This window comes from Apiospora aurea (assembly GCF_038362705.1).
Source record: "Apiospora aurea strain CBS 24483 chromosome Unknown utg000001l_segment0_segment0, whole genome shotgun sequence".
Taxonomy (NCBI): domain Eukaryota; kingdom Fungi; phylum Ascomycota; class Sordariomycetes; order Amphisphaeriales; family Apiosporaceae; genus Apiospora; species Apiospora aurea.
This window is the reverse complement of record NW_027117388.1, coordinates 888279-907171: the sequence shown is the minus strand read 5'-3', so window position 1 is coordinate 907171 and position 18893 is coordinate 888279. Positions and strand designations below refer to the sequence as shown.

The 18893-nt window shown below is 51.8% G+C and overlaps 6 protein-coding genes across 6 annotated transcripts; 3 read left to right on the top strand and 3 right to left on the bottom strand.

Moving 5' to 3' along the window:
• Positions 1-2696: 2696 nt before the first annotated feature.
• On the top strand, positions 2697-4734 carry PG986_000299 (uncharacterized protein; the record flags this gene model as incomplete). Its single annotated transcript, XM_066836521.1, has 3 exons — positions 2697-2955; positions 3018-3615; positions 3909-4734. The coding sequence occupies 3 exons, from the start codon at positions 2697-2699 to the stop codon at positions 4732-4734; spliced, it is 1683 nt and encodes a 560-aa protein (XP_066705414.1).
• Positions 4735-7063: 2329 nt separating this feature from the next.
• On the top strand, positions 7064-7830 carry PG986_000298 (uncharacterized protein; the record flags this gene model as incomplete). The annotated part of the gene is made up of 2 exons (XM_066836520.1): positions 7064-7293; positions 7422-7830. 2 exons carry the CDS (start codon positions 7064-7066, stop codon positions 7828-7830), a joined length of 639 nt encoding a protein of 212 aa, XP_066705413.1.
• Positions 7831-9147: 1317 nt separating this feature from the next.
• PG986_000297 (uncharacterized protein) lies at positions 9148-9977 on the bottom strand (the record flags this gene model as incomplete). The annotated part of the gene is made up of 2 exons (XM_066836519.1): positions 9148-9295; positions 9670-9977. The coding sequence occupies 2 exons, from the start codon at positions 9975-9977 to the stop codon at positions 9148-9150; spliced, it is 456 nt and encodes a 151-aa protein (XP_066705412.1).
• A 96-nt stretch (positions 9978-10073) lies between these two features.
• PG986_000296 (uncharacterized protein) lies at positions 10074-10652 on the bottom strand (the record flags this gene model as incomplete). Its single annotated transcript, XM_066836518.1, has 2 exons — positions 10074-10552; positions 10598-10652. The coding sequence occupies 2 exons, from the start codon at positions 10650-10652 to the stop codon at positions 10074-10076; spliced, it is 534 nt and encodes a 177-aa protein (XP_066705411.1).
• Positions 10653-11786: 1134 nt separating this feature from the next.
• PG986_000295 (uncharacterized protein) lies at positions 11787-12740 on the bottom strand (the record flags this gene model as incomplete). The annotated part of the gene is made up of 1 exon (XM_066836517.1): positions 11787-12740. One exon carries the CDS (start codon positions 12738-12740, stop codon positions 11787-11789), a length of 954 nt encoding a protein of 317 aa, XP_066705410.1.
• A 5267-nt stretch (positions 12741-18007) lies between these two features.
• Positions 18008-18328, top strand: PG986_000294 (uncharacterized protein; the record flags this gene model as incomplete). The annotated part of the gene is made up of 1 exon (XM_066836516.1): positions 18008-18328. The coding sequence occupies one exon, from the start codon at positions 18008-18010 to the stop codon at positions 18326-18328; it is 321 nt and encodes a 106-aa protein (XP_066705409.1).
• Positions 18329-18893: the final 565 nt, after the last annotated feature.

Here is an 18893-nt window from a genome sequence, read left to right as displayed (position 1 = left end):
TGCAGCTTGACAGGGGCGAGAGCCGCATCGCAAGTCCGCAATGCAACGTCCCTGGCCGATCTGAGCAGGAGAGCTGGGATCTTGTCAATCGAGGCGCTCAGCAGGATCACGCCTCAGCCTCACTTGTTGATCCTCTCCGACGCTTGACGGGATTCTATTCGCTCAGACCTTCCACACACACACCAGTGCCGGGGGTAGGATGATGGTTTAGGAACGAGCCCCCTGCTGGTTATAGGGAACGGTTAAAAACAGCGACTAAATCCGATTGTATACTCTTGCGAGCATTGGGTACGACCGTTGATCCCCATGCCACTCTACAGGTATGCGAGCCATAGCTTTGGTAACTCTCGTGGACGAGAGTCCTAGGGCCGCTCAGAAGGCCGCTGCAACGGAACAGCTAAAGTAGACGCGCGTCAGCCCAGAACAGTGAAGCGAATGTGTGCCCTTGCAAGATATCATGTTCGAGTCGAGGTCGTGAAAGAACAATATCGAAGGTCCCGAGCGAAGTCGGCCTCCGTGATTTACACGCAGTCACTATGCGACGCGCCACTTGACCCATGCCGGCTCCATATTCGTTGATTCTACATATCAATCGCCATTGCGACTGTTGGGGAAGCTTGAGGCCTCTTCCCATGTATACCAGTCGACCTCTCGATAAAGAAGAACAAACCGCTTGTACGCGTTAAGCTCTCTGGCAGTCGTAAGAAAATGGCATGTTTTCCGCGGGCCAAAGGAATAAGACGGCTTCTTCCGCTATACATATCAGACTCTTTATCAAATTCATTTTCTTCTTTGCCATTCTTCTCGCGATGTCAAACGCAGGCTGTCGCACTTTTGCTTCCGTGCTTGACGAATGGCGTGGCATGAGCGGCACATGAGGGACACGTCTTTAGTTGGGTTGCATCCGGTGGGCGATCCAGAGGGTCGGGAACTGCATGAAAGGTCGAATGCAGGCAAGCGCTTTTTCGTCGTGACTTGATTAAGTAGACGAATATGCAATGTCACTTCACGAGAGCTTGCTAACCTTTCTATCACGTCACATATTTCACCTGTTTACCTACCCTGTCATATGCATGTATGCATGTACGCACATACATACTGACTGACTTGCATCACTACGCAGTAGATCGACATCAGATCATTGCATAACACAGGCATATACGAACACACGCGCGCATATAACACAAATGGATGGGTTATAAGCAGCGATATGGCGCGGCTTGGCCTGGTTAGGGTAGGAGTGGCCATGATCTTGATGGGGGAGATGCATACGCCCCATCCTGTCGGTCTAGACCAGTGTGGAGGATGTCGTGTGTGTGTGTGTGTGTGTGTGTGTGTGTGTGACTCCTGAAGGGGCGGCAGGTGGCCAAAACGAACGATGGACCGTTTTCACATTCATGCAGGGCGAAGGAAGTGACAGCTGCGGTTTACGAAACCAGACCAAAGCTCCTTCTTTCTTCGTCCATTCCTGCGCCTCATCTGGGATGGCGAGGAATCCTGCAACTTGCCGCATCACATACTCCATGTGGGCACACACACAGAGAGAGGAGTGTGTGAGAGAAGGCCCATGGTACTTTGCTTGGCCTCACTCTCATCACGGCACCCAATTTACGGGGAGGCGTCCGCAGCAGCACCATGCGGGTCCCCTTCCGCACCGACTGTATCAGCACCTAGAAAGAACGGACGCCCGGATTGAAAGAGCAATCAAAACCCGTTGCAAGTTGTTGTCAGTTTTTTTGCCACCGGCTGTTTCGAGTCGAAGCCGCAAGTAGGCCTCTTGGTTCTTAGTCAGACCGCTCGGGTCGAACTCTCGCAATGCCCTAGAGAGCCTTCATCAGCCAAGTACGAGCGCCTCCTTCCAGCGGCTAAGACGCCGTGGAAAGTGGCTGTTGTGGAGAGTCTCTTGGTTTCTGGAAAACCATGGGGGAGAAGAAGAAAAAAGGAGGAATGGCAAAAAAAACAGTCGAAGGAGTGAATCCAAGTTTGAGATGATGGCGTGTCCTGTGTAGTTCGGCCGTTATGTGCTCTCTTTCTCTGTCTATGCGAAGGGGATTTCCACTCATATGTCCTCATCGCGATCCATGGTGAAGGCAGTTTAATCCGTCTTGCTCGGCGTTGTGACATTGCCCGGCCTGGAGATTGTATATCGTAGTTCCAGGTACGGCAGCACATTGTTTGTTGATGGCATTTGTCAATATGCGGGAGACTGGATTCGGGACGAGTCAAATGGTAATAGCATGCCGTTCAGCGTTATGTTGTTGTTGTTGTAGTAGTAGCTTGTCCTGGGAGTGACGCTTTCCGGCCATGATCATTGCAAGCTCTGAGATATCAGTGCAAAGAGGCATGCCGGAGCTGCCGCTAGAGCACAGTAAATCTCCAGCAAGTGCTTTAGCGGAATCGACCGCGCGGAACCTTGCCCTTGTGCCTATTCTGGTAGTGCTTGGGCCGCAGATTAAGGAGAAGGTCGTAGCTGGGCGGAATTGATCTAGTCGAACTTACTTGAGCTGGATCGTGGGATCGTGGGACTGAGGGCCGTAACAAACAACTGTTTGCGTAATGAAACTATTCCTGCCAGAAAGCACCCGAGTACCTAAGGATGCTTCGTTCCCCGTTCCTCGCAATCGGAGGAGGACTTTCTGGCTCTTGTCGCTCTTTTCTTCGACCATGTTAGGTGTTATCCTACAGCGCAGTCCATCATGAAGCGGGCGGCTCTCCTTGGTGCAGCAGCAGCAACTATATCCGTCGCCGACGCCAAGTGGTTCAGGGGAAGTAGCAGCAATGGGCAGACATGGGAGCCAGCGAAAGCGACGGCCAGCAGCAGCAACCATGCTTCAAATTCGCTGGGGTGGACACCCAAGCCGACCGCTGGTCCCGCTGAGGCTATACTCAGGCACGAGTTGCTGAAAAGAGCAGCAGGCACAAGCACCTGTGGGTATTTTACAGGAACCACGTCTCGTAAGTCCGAAAATCCAGTGTGCTCACTGTTCGCATGCCACGTCGCTGACGAATACCTATAGCCTCGGCAGCCATAGTATGTCTCGGCAACTCGCAATGCATCATCAACGACAGCAACAAAGCGATGGGCTGCTGCAGCTCCAGCAACATCCAAGCCTGCAACATTGCCACGGCCTGCATCGACTCCACAGACGCCGCGTCCATATCGACATCGACGCTGCCGTACACGCTGCTCTGCCAGGCATCGACGGCCCCCAGCTGCGTCACGTACTCGTATGCGACGGACTCGCCCTACTCCGGCTTCCGGGCGTTCGCGTGCGGGTCCAAGAAGGAGCTCTTGACGGTGGCCTACACCGCCCCCGGCGCGCCGAGCACGGGCATCACGAGCGCCGCTGGCCCGACGTCGACCACGACGACGGGGCAGAACTCGCTTCCGTTGGGAGGAGGTAACGCACCACCGATCACGATCACTTCTTCCTCATCCACGAACTCCCGGTCATCGTCCAGTGCTAATCCTGCCTCAGCTGGCTCGCCTACGACGACCACATCCAACGCAGCAGGGGCCGGCAGCACGTCTTCGCCGGCGCCTGCGCCCACCAACGAAAACAGCAACAATAACACGTCCACGATCCTCGCCGGCGTCATTGGAGGCGTGGGGGGGTCTCGTCATCATCCTCGCGGGCCTGCTCTCTTCCATCTTCTACGCGAGGAGGAAGAAGAAAGACCAGGACCCCCAAGTCCGCAGGCCCATTGAGAAGATCAAGAGACCATACATGCCAGCCGCCTTTCCCAACTCATTCGACTACATCGCGGCGTACCGGGAGGCGCGGATGTCTCGTCGACAATCCGGCCGACCGCCATCGGGTCTATCGGCCAGGAGACAGTCATTTGTGCGGTCGTTCCGCCGACGCTCTTCCATGCTGCCGTTCTGGAGGCAATCCCAACACCCGCAGAACCAGCCGCCGCAAAACCAACAGCCGCTGCAACAGCAACGCGGATTTCAGCGGCAACCAAGCTTGCCGGAACAGACTCGGCCGAGAAGGTCGTCGGACCGAAAAAATCGTCAATTCGTCACGCTTCCCCTTGCCTCCCTTACCCAAACTGGGGCCTCCGCCGGCCGTCCGCAACATCCGGCCAGAAGGCTTCGACTTCGGCACCGGCACGCGCCCGTCGCCCACAATCAGCGTGCCCGTCAACCGCAATGTCCGAGGGTTGGGTCCGGCGCCGGCGACGCCAGCCTCGACTTTCGGGAGGTCGCCCATCACTCGATTGGAATCGGGCAGCACCAGCACCCTTGCCCGACCGAACAGCATGTCGGTCCAGACGTCGCCGCGTCGTCACGAGGGAGCAGGAGCAACAGCAGGAGCAACAGCAGGAGCAACAGCAGGAGGATTTAGAGACAGCGATGGCATCGGCGACGAGCCGCCGAGCGCGCACACCGACTTCGACTCCCGCTTCACGCCGCCCTTCATCAGTCCGCCCTTCATCAGCCCGTCGGCTGGGCTTCGTCATCCTCCTCCCAACGAGAACATAGGCCTCGCTACCGTTCTCTCTTCGGGGCCCGCGGGCGGCGGCGGTGGTGCTGGTGGTGCTGGAGCAGGCCGCATCGTGTCCACGGCGGGGGCGACGGCGGGGTCGATGAGCAAGCACAACTCGCGCGCGCTGCCCTCACCACGGTCGCCACGCGCCCAGCAGTACGTGCTGTATAACCCGGTATACGGACGGCCGAGAGAAGTGCCGCTCAAGCGACCGGTCGGCCATCTCAACAAGATGCAGTAACGTGGTTTCCCGAAGTTGAAATGAAGTAGAAGAAGAGGGCCGCAAAAGAGTAGGAGGACGGGGGCCATATATGATTTTCTTATGTTGCTAAATTTATTATTGTCTAGATGTAATGCCAAAATTATGTAACGTGGTTTACTACTACGCGACGCGTATCACTTGGCGACGCACCTTTTTTATTTTTCGACCCTTTTATATAAATTAATTTAATTATAACGCTTAAAATTAATTAAAACTATTCGTTATTCGATTCCTCGCTTAATTTTATATTTTTTTATATATTTACGTATTATAACTTATCTCGCCGTAAATATTATAGCGCCTTTACCGGTTACCCTCCGCTTCGACGAACCCCTATTTTTATTTTTATTAGGCGCTGAACGCTTCCCTTTTATTTTTTCGTTCTATAGTTATTAAAAATTTTTAATAGTAAAGGCTTTTTTAAAGCTAAACTCGCGATTTTTTAGCTTTCCGGCGCTTAAAAAGTATTAAATTAACCTCTTTTAATATATATATTTTATTACGTATAAAGGTTATTTTATAAGCTATTTTAATTATATTTTTCGTTATTTAATCTATTATATTTAAAATCGGTGTCGAAAAGCTTTTTTAATAAGTAAATACCCTTTTAATATAAATAGAATACTTAATTATTTATTAAGGGTTAAACGGTGTTTAAAGGTCGTAGGTATTAGCTATCTTTAAACGGGATAGGTTAAGTATAGGCGTTTAAAGACGTATATTTAGTTTATTAGTTATTTCGTTAGGGTTATAAAGTATTAAACTAAATACGTTAGATTCAAATTTAATGTTAACTTTTATAAAAATAGTAAAATACGCGGCTTTAAAGGCGATAAAGAACTCGAGCTTAATAATATAATTTATAAAAGCTTTAATAAATAGCTTGATTTTTTTAAAATAAATACGCTTTAAAAAGCGAATAAAATATTATATCGAAAAGTTAAAGTAAATATAATAAATAAGGAGGTATATTAATAGTAATAATATCGTTATCTTAGTAATATACCTCGAATTCGGCCGAAATATAGTTTTTATAGCCGTCGAGAATTAAGAAGCGGTAGCGACCCTTTATTTATAATTTAATATATTTATTAAAATGCTTAATCTAGTTTAAGCTTATTTCGTTATTAATCTAATTATTAAAAATTAGCTTAATTACTTAATCGCCTAGTAAATCGGTTTTACGAGATTAATTCGCGAGGTAATATTAACCTTAAATAATTAAAAACGGCGGAATATATTAGCCTTACGAATTAATATATTTAATCGCCGTTATTTATTCCTAATTACTAAGCTAGATCGATTTCGCTTTTCTACGCCGCTCGGTGCGTATTATAATAAATATTAACCTAATTATACTTATTATAAAGCCGGTTTTATCGAAATTTTAAATATCTTTATTAATAATCCCGTATTTCGCTTTTATATTCGCGACTAATGTAAATTAAGTAGAAATAACTTTGGAATTTTCGTAAAGAGCCTTTTAATAATCGTATCGACGATTTATTTTAATTTTTAAGTTTAAGTTACGGTTAATAAAGCGCTTAACTTAATATTTACCGACACGATCGCCGCCGCGTGACGCGGTAAAAAAAATTAGCTATATTTTCTATATTAACGAGATTAAGAGGCATCCCTTAAATATTTAAATTAATTATATATTTACGAAATACCTCCTTTTTAATTAAATTTATTTTACGTCGTTTCGGTCGGATTTCGCGTTTTAAAGTTCGGCCGTAAATTTAATAATATAAAATTAATTCGGGTATATTATAAACTTTTATTATTACTCTTTAATTTATTTAATTCGGTTCGTTTTATATCGTTTAAATTATTAAAACTATTTAATCTTTTTAGGATTAATTAAGCATTATAATTATAAAAGTATTACGTATTAAAGTTTAATTATATTAGGATTAAATTAAAGTGCGTCGCTAAATAATATACGTCGCGTAATAGTAAACTACGTTAATATTTAAGTGTAATTTTAAAATATTAGAGATTATACCCACCTATATAACGGGGCTCTTGGGGACGATGTTAAAGAAAAGAAAGTAAAGTGCGAACTCCTCTTCAGTATGTCCCCAAGAGGTATGCTGCAAATATCTTCTATCTTACTCGAGTTTTGGGGAACCCCGCCCATGTTCTCACTAAGTAGCACCACTTTTACTTCGTAGTACGGTTCTGAGTCGATCCATCGCCACATCTTGTTGGTCTTCTGCCCGTCTTAATAGTTAATATCTTCAACAGCCACTTGCCCAAACGAGATTGTCCTAGGTAGATATATACATACACAGCAAGCTTCAAGATGGCCTGCTTACCAGCGCTCTCGGACAACTACGCCACCGGCCTGCGACTCATGGACGAGGCGCATGCGGAGGACCCGAAGCGGACCTCCCCATCTGCCGCGGGCACTCAAGAAGACGGCATCCCTTACGAGCTGCACTACGCCCGTAAGATGATACGCTGGCTGGGTGCGCGCTGCCCAGACGCCTCTCCGACGCTGCAGCTGGCGTGCCGCGCCCAACACTTCCAAAGGTGAGAACTTATGCCCCATAACTCATGCTTGGACTGCTGCTTGCCGAGTTCAATGAGAAGCGACGAGCAACCCCTTATGACGGCAATGCTGATGGACTACGTGCGTGCGCACGCGCGTGTGTGTATAGGTGGCAAATCCCGAGGGACTCGTACCCCATGACCCGCCCGGGCTACCTGTCCTGGCGAGCCAAGCAGAAGTCGCAAGCCGCCGCGCAGGTGGCCGAGCTGCTCCGGTCGCCCGCGGTGCAGCCGCCGCTGCCGGCGGCGGAGATTGAGCGGGTGGCCGCGCTGATCCGCAAGGAGAACCTCAAGGGCGATGAGGAGACGCAGGTGCTCGAGGACGTCGCGTGCCTGGTGTTCCTGGACGACCAGTTCGACGACTTTGAACAGAAGGACGAGATCGACGAGGACAAGATCGTCGGCATCCTGCGCAAGACCTGGGTCAAGATGAGCCCCAAGGGGCAGGAACTGGCGTTGGCGATGCAGCATAGCGACCGGGCTAAGATGCTGCTGGGCAAGGCGCTGCAGGGCTCATGATCAGAATGATGAGTTATACATAGAATCTAAGGCACCCGGGACACATTTACAAGATCTCCCCGAGCTTTGAAACATAAAACAGCTGGTCCGTCTCAAGAGCACTATGGAAGCAGGGCTACACAATAAGATGTTTCAATGACTCCGGGCAACTCAAATCTTCTGCCCAGGAAACCCCTGAGTTTCAACTCGTAACGGTGAACGAGGCCTCGAGCTTGACCCCATTGATATAATTCACGAATCGAACGAGGGTAATGTGTGTAACAACGCACGCTTCGCACCGCCGCCATGTTTCTTGCTGGAGTGCTGACAGCGAGGATGACAAGAAGGAAGGCCTGAGGGATGGCCCTCGGGCACAACAATGACCCGGGATTCTTGCCACACTCCCACGTGGGCGGTGACGAGGTAGGAGATACAATGGGAGCGTGCCTAGGTAGGTAGGTAGCCAGTAAAGCCTGTGCGCACACACTGATCGCACATCGCTCCAACTTGTACCATCATCACTTGTTGCTGAACCAATTCCCTGCTTGATTCTCCTCGAGGGAGAAAAATAACTCAGCCGCCTTGTCTGATTTTGCTTCTTGTCTGAGAAACTCGCCGAGCCCACCTTTGCTCCAATCCCCCTTTCCGCCTGTGATTCTCTCACACGATACCGCTTTATTGCTGCAAATAAGAGCTCATGACACGATGGGGTCCTCATATGAGGCCCCAAGACATGTGCCGAACGGACAGCATGGAAACCCGGGTGTGACTAGACGGGGCATCCTCAAAGACCCGTCCTTCTTTGCCACGCCCCTCACCTCTGCCGCTGGAGACTGCGGCCATGACGTCGCCGAGGGCGACCCAGCCGCGAACCAAGCCGCACCCGCCAACTCGTCGTCGTCGTCGTCGTCGTCGTCCCGACGACATCGTCAAGTGGTCAAATTCCAGACCCCACCGGCGGGCACACCTCAACCAATCCTCCCAAACACGCCCAACACGAATTGGAGCACTTGGGTCTCGCCTTCTTACTCCTCACCATCCTACCAGGACCAGAACAACAAGAACAGCCACTCGAGCTACACCATCTCGCAGCCCCAGATTCACAGCAACAGCAACAACACCAGCCGTGGTGACGGCAGCGGTAGCACAAACAGTTCTCAGCAACCATACCAACAAGCTCTCATCATGAAAATGAAGAAGTACCCGTTTGGCTTCAACCCCCAGACGCCTCCCCAGCAGACGGCGGGCTACCATCCCACTCCCCCCCCCTCAGCACGCCGCCGCAACAGCAGTACCAGTCTCCGTACTACCAGCAGCAGCAGATGCCGCCGCCGCCGCTCATGGGCATGCCTGGACCTTATCATCCCGGTCCTCCTCAGCATTACCAGCCTCAGCCTCAGATGATGCCTGCTCCTCCCCAGTACCCTTCTTCGAACCCGATGCCGCCGCAGATGCCGCCGCAGAACATGGCGAACCCCATGCAGGCCTGGTACAACACGATCCCTGAGCCCCGGGTCGGCCCCTTCGAGCCTCCCATTCCTCTCATGCGTGGCACCCAATTCTTGCCTGGCCTCAGTTCTATGCATCCTGTAAGTAATTCTGATTGTTTCCTTGGTTTTTCTGTCCTCCTGGATATCTTTTATTCCGTATCCTTCACGATTCCCTCACCTGAGCCGCACGCTCCGTGTGCTTGATCTCGCTTCATTCTTCTATCGATACCCCTCCCACATCAAAGATGGGTTTCATCTCCCTGAAAGGCTCTCTCACCAGTGGTGCCATTGATGAGAAACCAAAACAAAAACAAATCGCAACGACAACAACAATAACAGATAATGAAAACTCAAACCGAAACTTTCTAACCCCCCTATAACCAGGTCGAAGCCCAGTACATGATGTACATCGCCACCCTGCGCTGGCAGGCATCGCCCTATGCCCAGACCACCTTCCCCAACTTCGCCGCCATGCCGCTGCCCTCGCTGAGCATCAAGGAGCGCCAGGAGATGGAGGATCTGCGCGACTGCTTCGACACGGGCCGCTTCCCCGGCGACATGCAGCACAAGCAGCAGATGCCGCCGCAGAAGAACAAGAAGAACCGGGCCGCCAACGCCAACGGTAATGGTAATGGCAATGCTGCTCCTGCTACCAACAACAATTGTTGCCACCACCATTGCTGCGGAAGCCATTGCGCGACCGCCCCTGCCAACGGAAACGGCAACAACCAGTTCGCCCCGGCCAACGCCCCCGACGACGCTTCATCCTCCTCCTCATCCGCGTCGGCATCCCCCAGCAGCTCCGAGTCCGAAGAAGAAGAAGACCCCGAAGCCCGCCGCCACAAAGACTGGACCGACCACGCCTGGTTCGACATCTTCGGCCAGCTGTACCCGCCCACCCGCCGCTTCGCCGCGGACCGCTTCTGGAGCCGCCGCGACTGCCGCATCCTCGCCATCATGGAGTCCAAGTACGAGGGCGTCAAGTGGGCCGAGTTCTCGGCCCAGTTCTGCAACGCCACCGGCCGCTACGTCCCGCCCGAGTACATCCAGTACAAGATGGAGAGCGACGGCGTGCCCATCGGCAGTAGCGACGACGACGATGAGGACGAGGACAACAGCGACGAGGATTATGAGGACGAGTTCGTCGAGACGGATTCTTCTTCTGATGGGGATGAAGAGGAGTAGGCCGGAACGGTTGAGTGATTTCTTTTCGTTATCGTGTTCACGCTTGATTGGTTTCGGCCTACGTAAGGCTGGATATGCTCGAGCAAGCTAGGTCATCTCTGGTTGTCACGAACCCCTTTGGCCCTGGAAGTTCCGTAATGTCTCATCTGCAGTTGGGCTCGATACCATCAAGCTGGCAACGATGTACCGAAAAGACACAACGATTTGGTTTGCCCGGAGCAACTGGGCTCTGGAGACCTGATCGATTTGCACTGTACGAGTATCATGGCGTTTAAGAAGCCTCCAGGAAGGCTTATGAAGAAGCAAGAAGCTACATTCTCATTGTCAGTTGGCCCAAATCTGTGGCAACGATGAGTACCATCCCAAACAACACGACAACTGTCCGCTGCTCCCAATATCCACCAAGAGTTTCGACAATTCGTGTCAGTAATCGGTAGGATGGAGCAACTCTCATAGGCTGTGGGCCAGCAGTAATAAGTAGTAATATAAGTCTGAAAGAAATCAGCAGTGTCTTGGTCCCGTATTATCTCGAACGGTCAAATCTGCTCATTTTTGCTTCTTGTTCGTGAATCATGATGTTATACATTGTGGCTCACAGGAGGCATCGGATAGTGGAGCTTGACTCCCTCTTCGGCAAACCCAGCATCAACGGAGTAGACTTGTTATACGGCGGCTTTCCCAGCCGTTGAATAAATGCTAGCTGAATCGTTATCAAAGAAGTATTCCTACGCACCTAAAATGCTCCTAGGGACCACTGGGGTATCATCAAACAGTAAACCGCTGCCGCCTGAAGCTTGCCCCGCATTGGCGCCCTTCAGTATGCAAATGCATCTCCGGGTAGTAGAGAATAGGCCCCCCTTCGGCATAAACATTTCCCAGATTTCCAAACCGTGAGCCCAAAACTGCTATTCCGCCTCCGGCGCCATTCGTTCATGTGCCCAATAATCAACTGCCTTCTGATCCAGCGCAAATCAGACGTAAGCGGCCGTCCTGGGGCAGCCAAAGAACCTAAAGCTGTTCGCCGACTGACGTGGTTTGTACTGAGCTCGTCAAGCAGCCAGCCACAGATATCCCTCCCCTCTCGGAACTTCCAGTTGGGCGCTCTGATACCAGGGTGTCGCGCGCGACTCATGCGCTCGAATTAATGGATGCGGCTCTGCTTAGCTTGGTGACTGGATCAAACCGGACTGGGTGCGCTGCTCGTTTTTGGTAGACCCGAGTACCTTGGCGCTAGTATGCCAAAACCGCAACAGCTGCAGGAACCAAAAACTCCCTATAATCCTGCTGTACGTCTCGCTGGCTTCAGATCGGATTCTCCATTCCGGCCGCTGGTATTGCTGTCGCCACACTATCGTTTTGAGACGTCGCCACCGTTGCTGGGCTCTGGCCCCGGCTCCTCGAGGGGTTGCTCGAACCCAGGCCCCGCTTCATCATCTTGCCAAGAACCGTGACGAGCTCACAGGCGTCGTTGAACATGTCGTCGTCCATGCCTTCGCTGGCTTGGTACACTTCGGCGATCGTGTCCTTTGCAAATTGCCTGCTGCCCTCTGCATCATGCACGCATTCATAGAGGAATGCTGCGTATTCCGTCCTGACCGACAGTCGTAAAGAATGCGATCCCCACAGCAAGCTGTCTGCCAGCGCAACCGCCTCCCTGAAATATTGGTGGGCGGTTGGGAGATAATCCACGGATGGTAGCAAGAACGTGGCCACTGCATCTGGTATCGGATGCCCAAATCCAGGCGGTGGATGGACGGGTCCACCCTCCATAGGATGTGTCGGCTGTGGCGAGGAACGGGCCGTCTCAGATATGTCGTCGCGCGCAATCCCCTTTCCCTTGTCCAGTCGCGAAGGACCCATTCCAGCCATCGCAGCAGCAGCAGCCAGAGCCTCAGGAGTCATGGCCGAGACCGATGGATGGTTATGAAACAGGACGAAGATGTGATAGAAGGAGGCTCGCAGTTTATACGCAAGCACTTTGAGCTCCACGTAGTCTCCCACCATGGGTAGAACGTACTGTTCTAGCATGACTAAGCCCTCCCGGGACAGCCATATTATGTGGAAGTAGAGCTCGAGCGATTGTGTCGGCTTCGTGGTTTCTAAGCGTCGCTGCTTTCGAGCTTTGACAAGCTGTTGAGCAAGATTGATCGACAGACCCAATATCTTGAACAACATGGACGCCAGCAAAGCATTGTTAGGTTCGACAGCCCTTGCAAGTTTGCCGAGGAATTTCTGGTCGACCTCCGAGGAAGCCATCGAGACCGACCAGAGGCAGTGGGTTGACGCCTTTCTTCGAGAATATTAGCATTTCCTGGGACGCCGATGACTTTGACACTGCGACGCGCAAGCAGCCCCGGGAGGCGCAACGACAAGATTGAGCGACCAAGTGTATGGCTGGATAGAGTCATGGCCGGCTTTCTCGCAGGACTGCTTGACGCGAAATCTCCAATCGTGAAGAAATAGGTGTGTCGCTTACCTGATCTGACTACGCTTTCAAAGCTCGTGGATACTGTAAGCTTCAAGTGACCCAGACGCGCCCTGCAATGCCGCTCTCGCACGCCTCGAAAGTAGATCCAAAAGATGCCGGGCCCTTGAAGAGGTCGCTAGACACCGGATGCAAACACGAATGATCGAAAAACCTGAACGGGATCCGGCCGGGAAGTTTCGAGATGTAGTATCTAGAAGACACTCTCTAGTTGATATCCAAAGGACTCCCAGAGAGTAGTAGCCGCCCCAAAAGCTCACAGGGGAAGAAGCTGTTGGTTGTTACTGGGGGATCTGCGAAGAGAGCTTTCACTTGCGAGCGCCGATATTGAGCTGACCGGGGAACTTCTGGCTCCCTTGTACGAAGCCCAAATCCAAACCCAATGGGAAGATGCGATTAGATTTAACAATAGATTGGGATTACAGACGACTGCAGATACAATGGTTAGCCCAATTGCAAGCTTGGTAACGTTCAGCTCAGTGGGTAACGGGGCTTCTACCCGCAAGTCATTGGAGCAACACTGACCAATATGATACAACGAATGCGAGATAAAAACAGGACCGGGGCCCGATAGGCGGCCAAAAGGGTCGACTAGATTCCAATGGTAACGAGCGTGTCAGATCAGCAACCGGAAAATGGCGAGCGAGAGGGCGTTCTAGAGAAGGCTGCTGCTGCTGCTGCTGGGTGAGGAGAGGGCGGCGGATGGTGATGTGTCGCGTCGTCTACCCTGGAAGCATCTCGACGTCGAGTAATAGGGCGCTGTGACGAGCTATCGTGAGGACTGGGGGGTGGTTTTGTTAACAGGCAGGCGGCATATGTATGATCGCCCCTACGCGGAGATAGCCTGGGTAACTCGATGATGAGCTATCGGGAGGCCAGTGGCGGTGTGAGGTCAACCCGGAAGCGTGGGCGTTTCCAGGCTTTTTGGAGGCACTATGTGGAGCGGCCGTTTTTTTCGAGGGTCCGAGGTTCGAGTGACAAGCGGACGGGAACGAAAGATGGCCTACTTTTTTTTCTCTTCCTCGACTGACACTTGGTCCGTGACAGCGACTTCGACGAACTTTGGCGATCTTGTCGTCTAGTTTCAGCTCGGCTCAGCTTAACCTAGAGGCACGAGGCTCGGATGGGAGGGAACAAGAGTATAGAAGATGGGGAAAGTCTGAGACGAAAAGCTAGTAGGATATGCATGCAGATGTAGCCAGCGTATGTAGTATGCAAGTAGCATCAATGTATGGTATGATATGTAAGTACAGTCGCGAGTGGGCCTGGAGGGAAAGGCGTCAAACCAGTCGGGGGCGCTTGTTCTATGTTGCATGTATGTACGATGCTGGACCAACTAGGACGCATGTTATTAAAGGAGAGCTGCAGGTGCACCGTTTTGCATGAACGCGCAGTGGACCGCCCCCTTCCTGAAGAGCACCTTGGTGCAGGAAGACGGCGCTGCAGGAGGGAGCCGAGACGGGAGCCGAGACAGACGAGACGCGTGACGATGAGGGCGAGAGTGAGCAGTATGGTGAGCGGATGCGGCAGGTAGGTCTTCCCAATGGGTCTCTGGGGGAAAGATCGTGACGCGGAAATGGGCAGGTAACGCGCGCGTAGTATTGGTGGAATATGTGCAAATCAGAAAATTGCAATCGAGCAACGAGTGACCATTGGCAGAGACCTTGATGAGTGAGCGCAAAGAGGTAGTGAGTGACCTTGTAACCTAGGTTCAAACAAGTATCGACGGTTCCAGGCTACTGCAACCGTGTCGATCAGGGTTGCGGCGCACAGCAAGAAAAACGAATGGAGGCCGTTGGCTATGATGCAGATGCCCCGATAGGATGCAAGGCAGCTGATTTGACTGACTGGCCGACTTGGTCAGTTCGCTCGCACCACTCCTCCAAGTTCCCGTAACTGGATCGATCAAGATGGAGGACGAGAGAAGACAAGATCCACGAGGAACAGGTGAGGAAGATGGAGTAAAGTGGAGCGGAGGGTCGAGGACTCGAGGAGCTGCGCGGGCAGGCAGAGGCTAGCCAGGGAGCCGCCCATTACGACCCCGAACCCTTGACCTTGACCTTGACCTTGACCTTGACCTTGGCCTTGACCTTGATGCATCATTCAGCAGGCAAGCGCAAAAGCACCCGAGTGCGGAAAGGGAAACGAGGTCGATGCATTCTTCCAGCAAGCAATGAGCAAAAAGTGCTGGTCTGAGTATGATCTGACATCGTGTAGCCTTCTCGGCCACGTAGCTAGTATCTTCGTATACGAGCTGGAAGCCATCCAACATGGACAACGACTCAATCAAATTCATTTGATGCGCTTATGAGGCTGGTTTGTCGGGCTGCGGTCTTGGTCGACCAATTACCTCATACTTGAACTAAATCTCCGAGAGCGTCACCTAACTTTAGAAGATACCTACATACTTGTAGTAGTACCAGGCTTTCGGTATTCCTCTCCCAGCCCTCCATCAACCCATCCCCATCCCACGCGATCAGAGAGAACAGACGTTTTTTTTTTTACTCCTAAGGTTATTCTTGGCCCGAGACAACAGGAGTTCGGTTCGGGGTCGACTCTGTTTAAGACATTTTCCGGGTCATGTTTTCTTGAACAAAGTTAGCGGCTCTATTCAAGTACGATGAGCCCGTTGGGTATGCTTGTCGTTGGTCTTCCGTTGCGGTCGTCGTTCTATCAGCTGCAGAGGGCCTCGCCCGGCCTCAATGCCTTTAGACTTAGAATGTAAGGCAGGCAGGCAGGTAGGTAACCTACCTCTACTCGACCCGACTCGCCAAGTAGCACAGCGGACTGGAGCTTGCGTAATTCGGCTACCCGTCCTTCCGGGGCCTGCAAGCATTGACTTCGGTGGTTAATACCTAATAAGTTTAATCGAGCTGACTGACTGACGGTGATTGACCGACACCTCTCACCTCGTGGTGTATTCGCCGAGAAGGCAAGACAACAGCAGCACCGTTACACAACGGATTTCCATGCGGTGGGGTTCATGTTTGATGGGTGTCGCCCGCAACTCATCTATCTCAAGCCCTGAGGCGCATGTCAACTTGCAGCTACCCGGCATGGAAAGTTGGTGTCGCGTCGTATCGTCTAACCTTACCTTACTCCACGCCAGCCTCTTCTCCCAGCCACCCCGTATTTTTCTTCTTCTGTCGTCTTCCTCTGCTGCAGCCTGCACTACACTCATCATTCCACTGCGGGAGCTAATATAGCGAGGCCAAGTCTGACTACCTACTTCCAGACTCGACTCGACGCGCCTCACCTCGCCTTCAACAGAATCGCCGGTATAATCAACCAGGTTGTCTAAATGGTGCCAGCGCATGAACAAACATGGCCCCAATGACCTCACCGGCATACACTTTACGGCAGAGGCCCCATCCTCATTCGCGCATGTTAAGTCACCACTGCCTTGTCGCCCTGCGGCCGCGGGGACTAGTCGACGCGATGCGGTCTTGATATATGCGGCCAACAGGTCTCTGCTCGTTTTCAATGTCGGCCAGGGCACCAGGCACGCCGGCAGCCTCTTCCGTTCTCGTCCCGCGTTGCCTCTTTACCCCCTCCCTCTCTTTCTCTTACCTCTCTGGAACTACGATCACCACCCTCTCGCTCTCGCTTCCCGACCTGCGCGGAGGCAGTAACACCTTTGAGTGCCATGCGGAAGATCCCAGAGGAGGAATGGAGACTGGCGGTGAGGAAATTCGGCTAGAAAGGTACTCTTTTTCCCATCAAAATCAGCCACGGCGGTTTTAAAAAGCCCAGCCCGCGTGTAATGTAACAGCAGCTGCAAATCAGCGAAGCAAGCAGCCTTCCGGACGGAGCAATGTCTGTCTTCATCCTACCACGTTTTCCCCTCCGACTCCGACGATACACCAGGACAACGTGTTGCCTGTTGTCAGCCGCTCTTTCTAGAACTTGGGCGCAGTGTGCAAGGCAAAGGTTGGATGACAGCGGTGCATTGGCGGCCGAGTACCTACTCACATTATAGCCAGACAACTGCCCAATTCCTCGTTCTTTTGCCAACAGCCTTGACAACTGTCTCTGTCGGCTTTAACAATGACACCGCCGCATTACCCTTTCCCTGCATCCGTATTAATTCCTTCAATCTTCTGGTAAGGCTCGACCTTGTCGCCAATGTATTGCAAGGGGCAAATGGGCCTTCGAACGACACCTTGGCCTACTAGGTCTGGGCTAGGTAGGCTCGCTACATATCCCGTCATACTCCCCAACCAATATGATAGGTCGGAATTCACCCCTTCGAGTCTTTGCCGGGTCTCCCAGCCCAAAGGGATGAAGGCAAAATGATACCTAGCAATGTCCGCCAGCCCATCTAGGTATGTTTGCCAGACACAAACCCAAGGCTGCACTCGCACTGCACACATACACACCCGCGCGCATGGTTTCTATATATAAACTCAGCCATGATAGCTTCATGACGCCGGTGGTGGTGGTAGTGGTTGCTTTGCACACGGATCGCCCCCTTTTGTGACATGTAATAACTTGGGCCGTAAGTACGACAAACTTTCCAGGAGAGCAGAGATAAGAGAAAAAAAAGAGTGCGTGTGTGTGTATGTCTGAACCCCTTCATTACAGCAGCATTGAAAGGTCATCGTGTGTACAAAAGGGACATTTTCCTCCGCACTCTCCCTCGCGGCGAGATACCATACCTACTCAACTATACCCTCCCGGCATTTTGACTTTCTTGCGTGTATACCATTACAGCTTCACCCTCCGGACAGGATCCTCCTTTGTCGTGTTTTTACCCCTCCAGGCGGCATTCTCTCCCGTTACTGCTTGTCTCAGAGAGAAACATACATACGTCCATCATCGGCTCACTTACACACTCGCATACACATACACATACAACTGTGCTCACGTACAGCTGCTGCAGACCTACAACTCAAAATCCTAAACTCACACTCACACTTTACACTTATACATACATACCATACCTACCATACACGCTCTCCCAGCAGATATATATATATCTAAGCATCCCCTCCACTGATACACACTCAGTTTCCCTCTCACCAAAAGAAGGACAAAAATGTGTAAATACTACGCCCACGCCTTCGCCTGCCAGCACACCACCTTCACTTTCGCGCGCTACTGCACCGCGGCCAACTTCACCCAGAAGCCGTGCGAGCAGCGGCAGATCTGGCACACCATCGGCCTCGACGAGGCCTGCGACGAGTGCCAGATGTGGTTCCCGGACCAGTACGGCTCCATCCTGCCCCGGTCCTCCACCACCAACCACAACAACAAATCCTCAAAGGGAGGGGCGGCGGGAGGCGCCGTCGTGGTGGGAGGCCCGACGGGCGCGGCGGCTCCGGCCGTGGCGGGCAAGACGAGCGGCCGGCCGAAGTAACGGTGCTCGTCGTAAGAGGGGGGATAGGGAGGGCGATGACGACAGAAAAAAGAAACGAAGCAAGCAGGAAGCAGGAGGAGAACCATGTGTCTCTCTACCCACCTAGGGATTGGGCCCTGATGTCCAGAGCAGAACCCTGCCTACACGTATGATGACAGATGATAAGCGGTTTACTGGTTCTATATGCATATAGGCCTGAGCGTGTCTGATTTTTATTTTTTTCTTGTTTTCATCTTTGAACGAGCATCTTGTTTTCTTGCTCTCGTCTTTCTTTCTCTCTTTTTGTGCGCAAAAGGGATATACACCGGGGAGGCATACAGGACCTGGGCAACCAACGACATTCCTCCCCTTCTTCACTTTCTTCTCAGCGCCGGCGCTATCATCTTGGGTTTTGTTCTTCGTTATCGGTTCGCAAATCGAAGGGAAGACGCAATGTGTATACCTGTAAAGGGCCAGCGGGTCACCGCGTACTTGTATCTATACCTACAGAGGAAGAAGTTATAGCCCCAGGGCAAGCATGCACCAGTGCACCATGAAAGAATTCATATTGATGCTTTTCCACCCC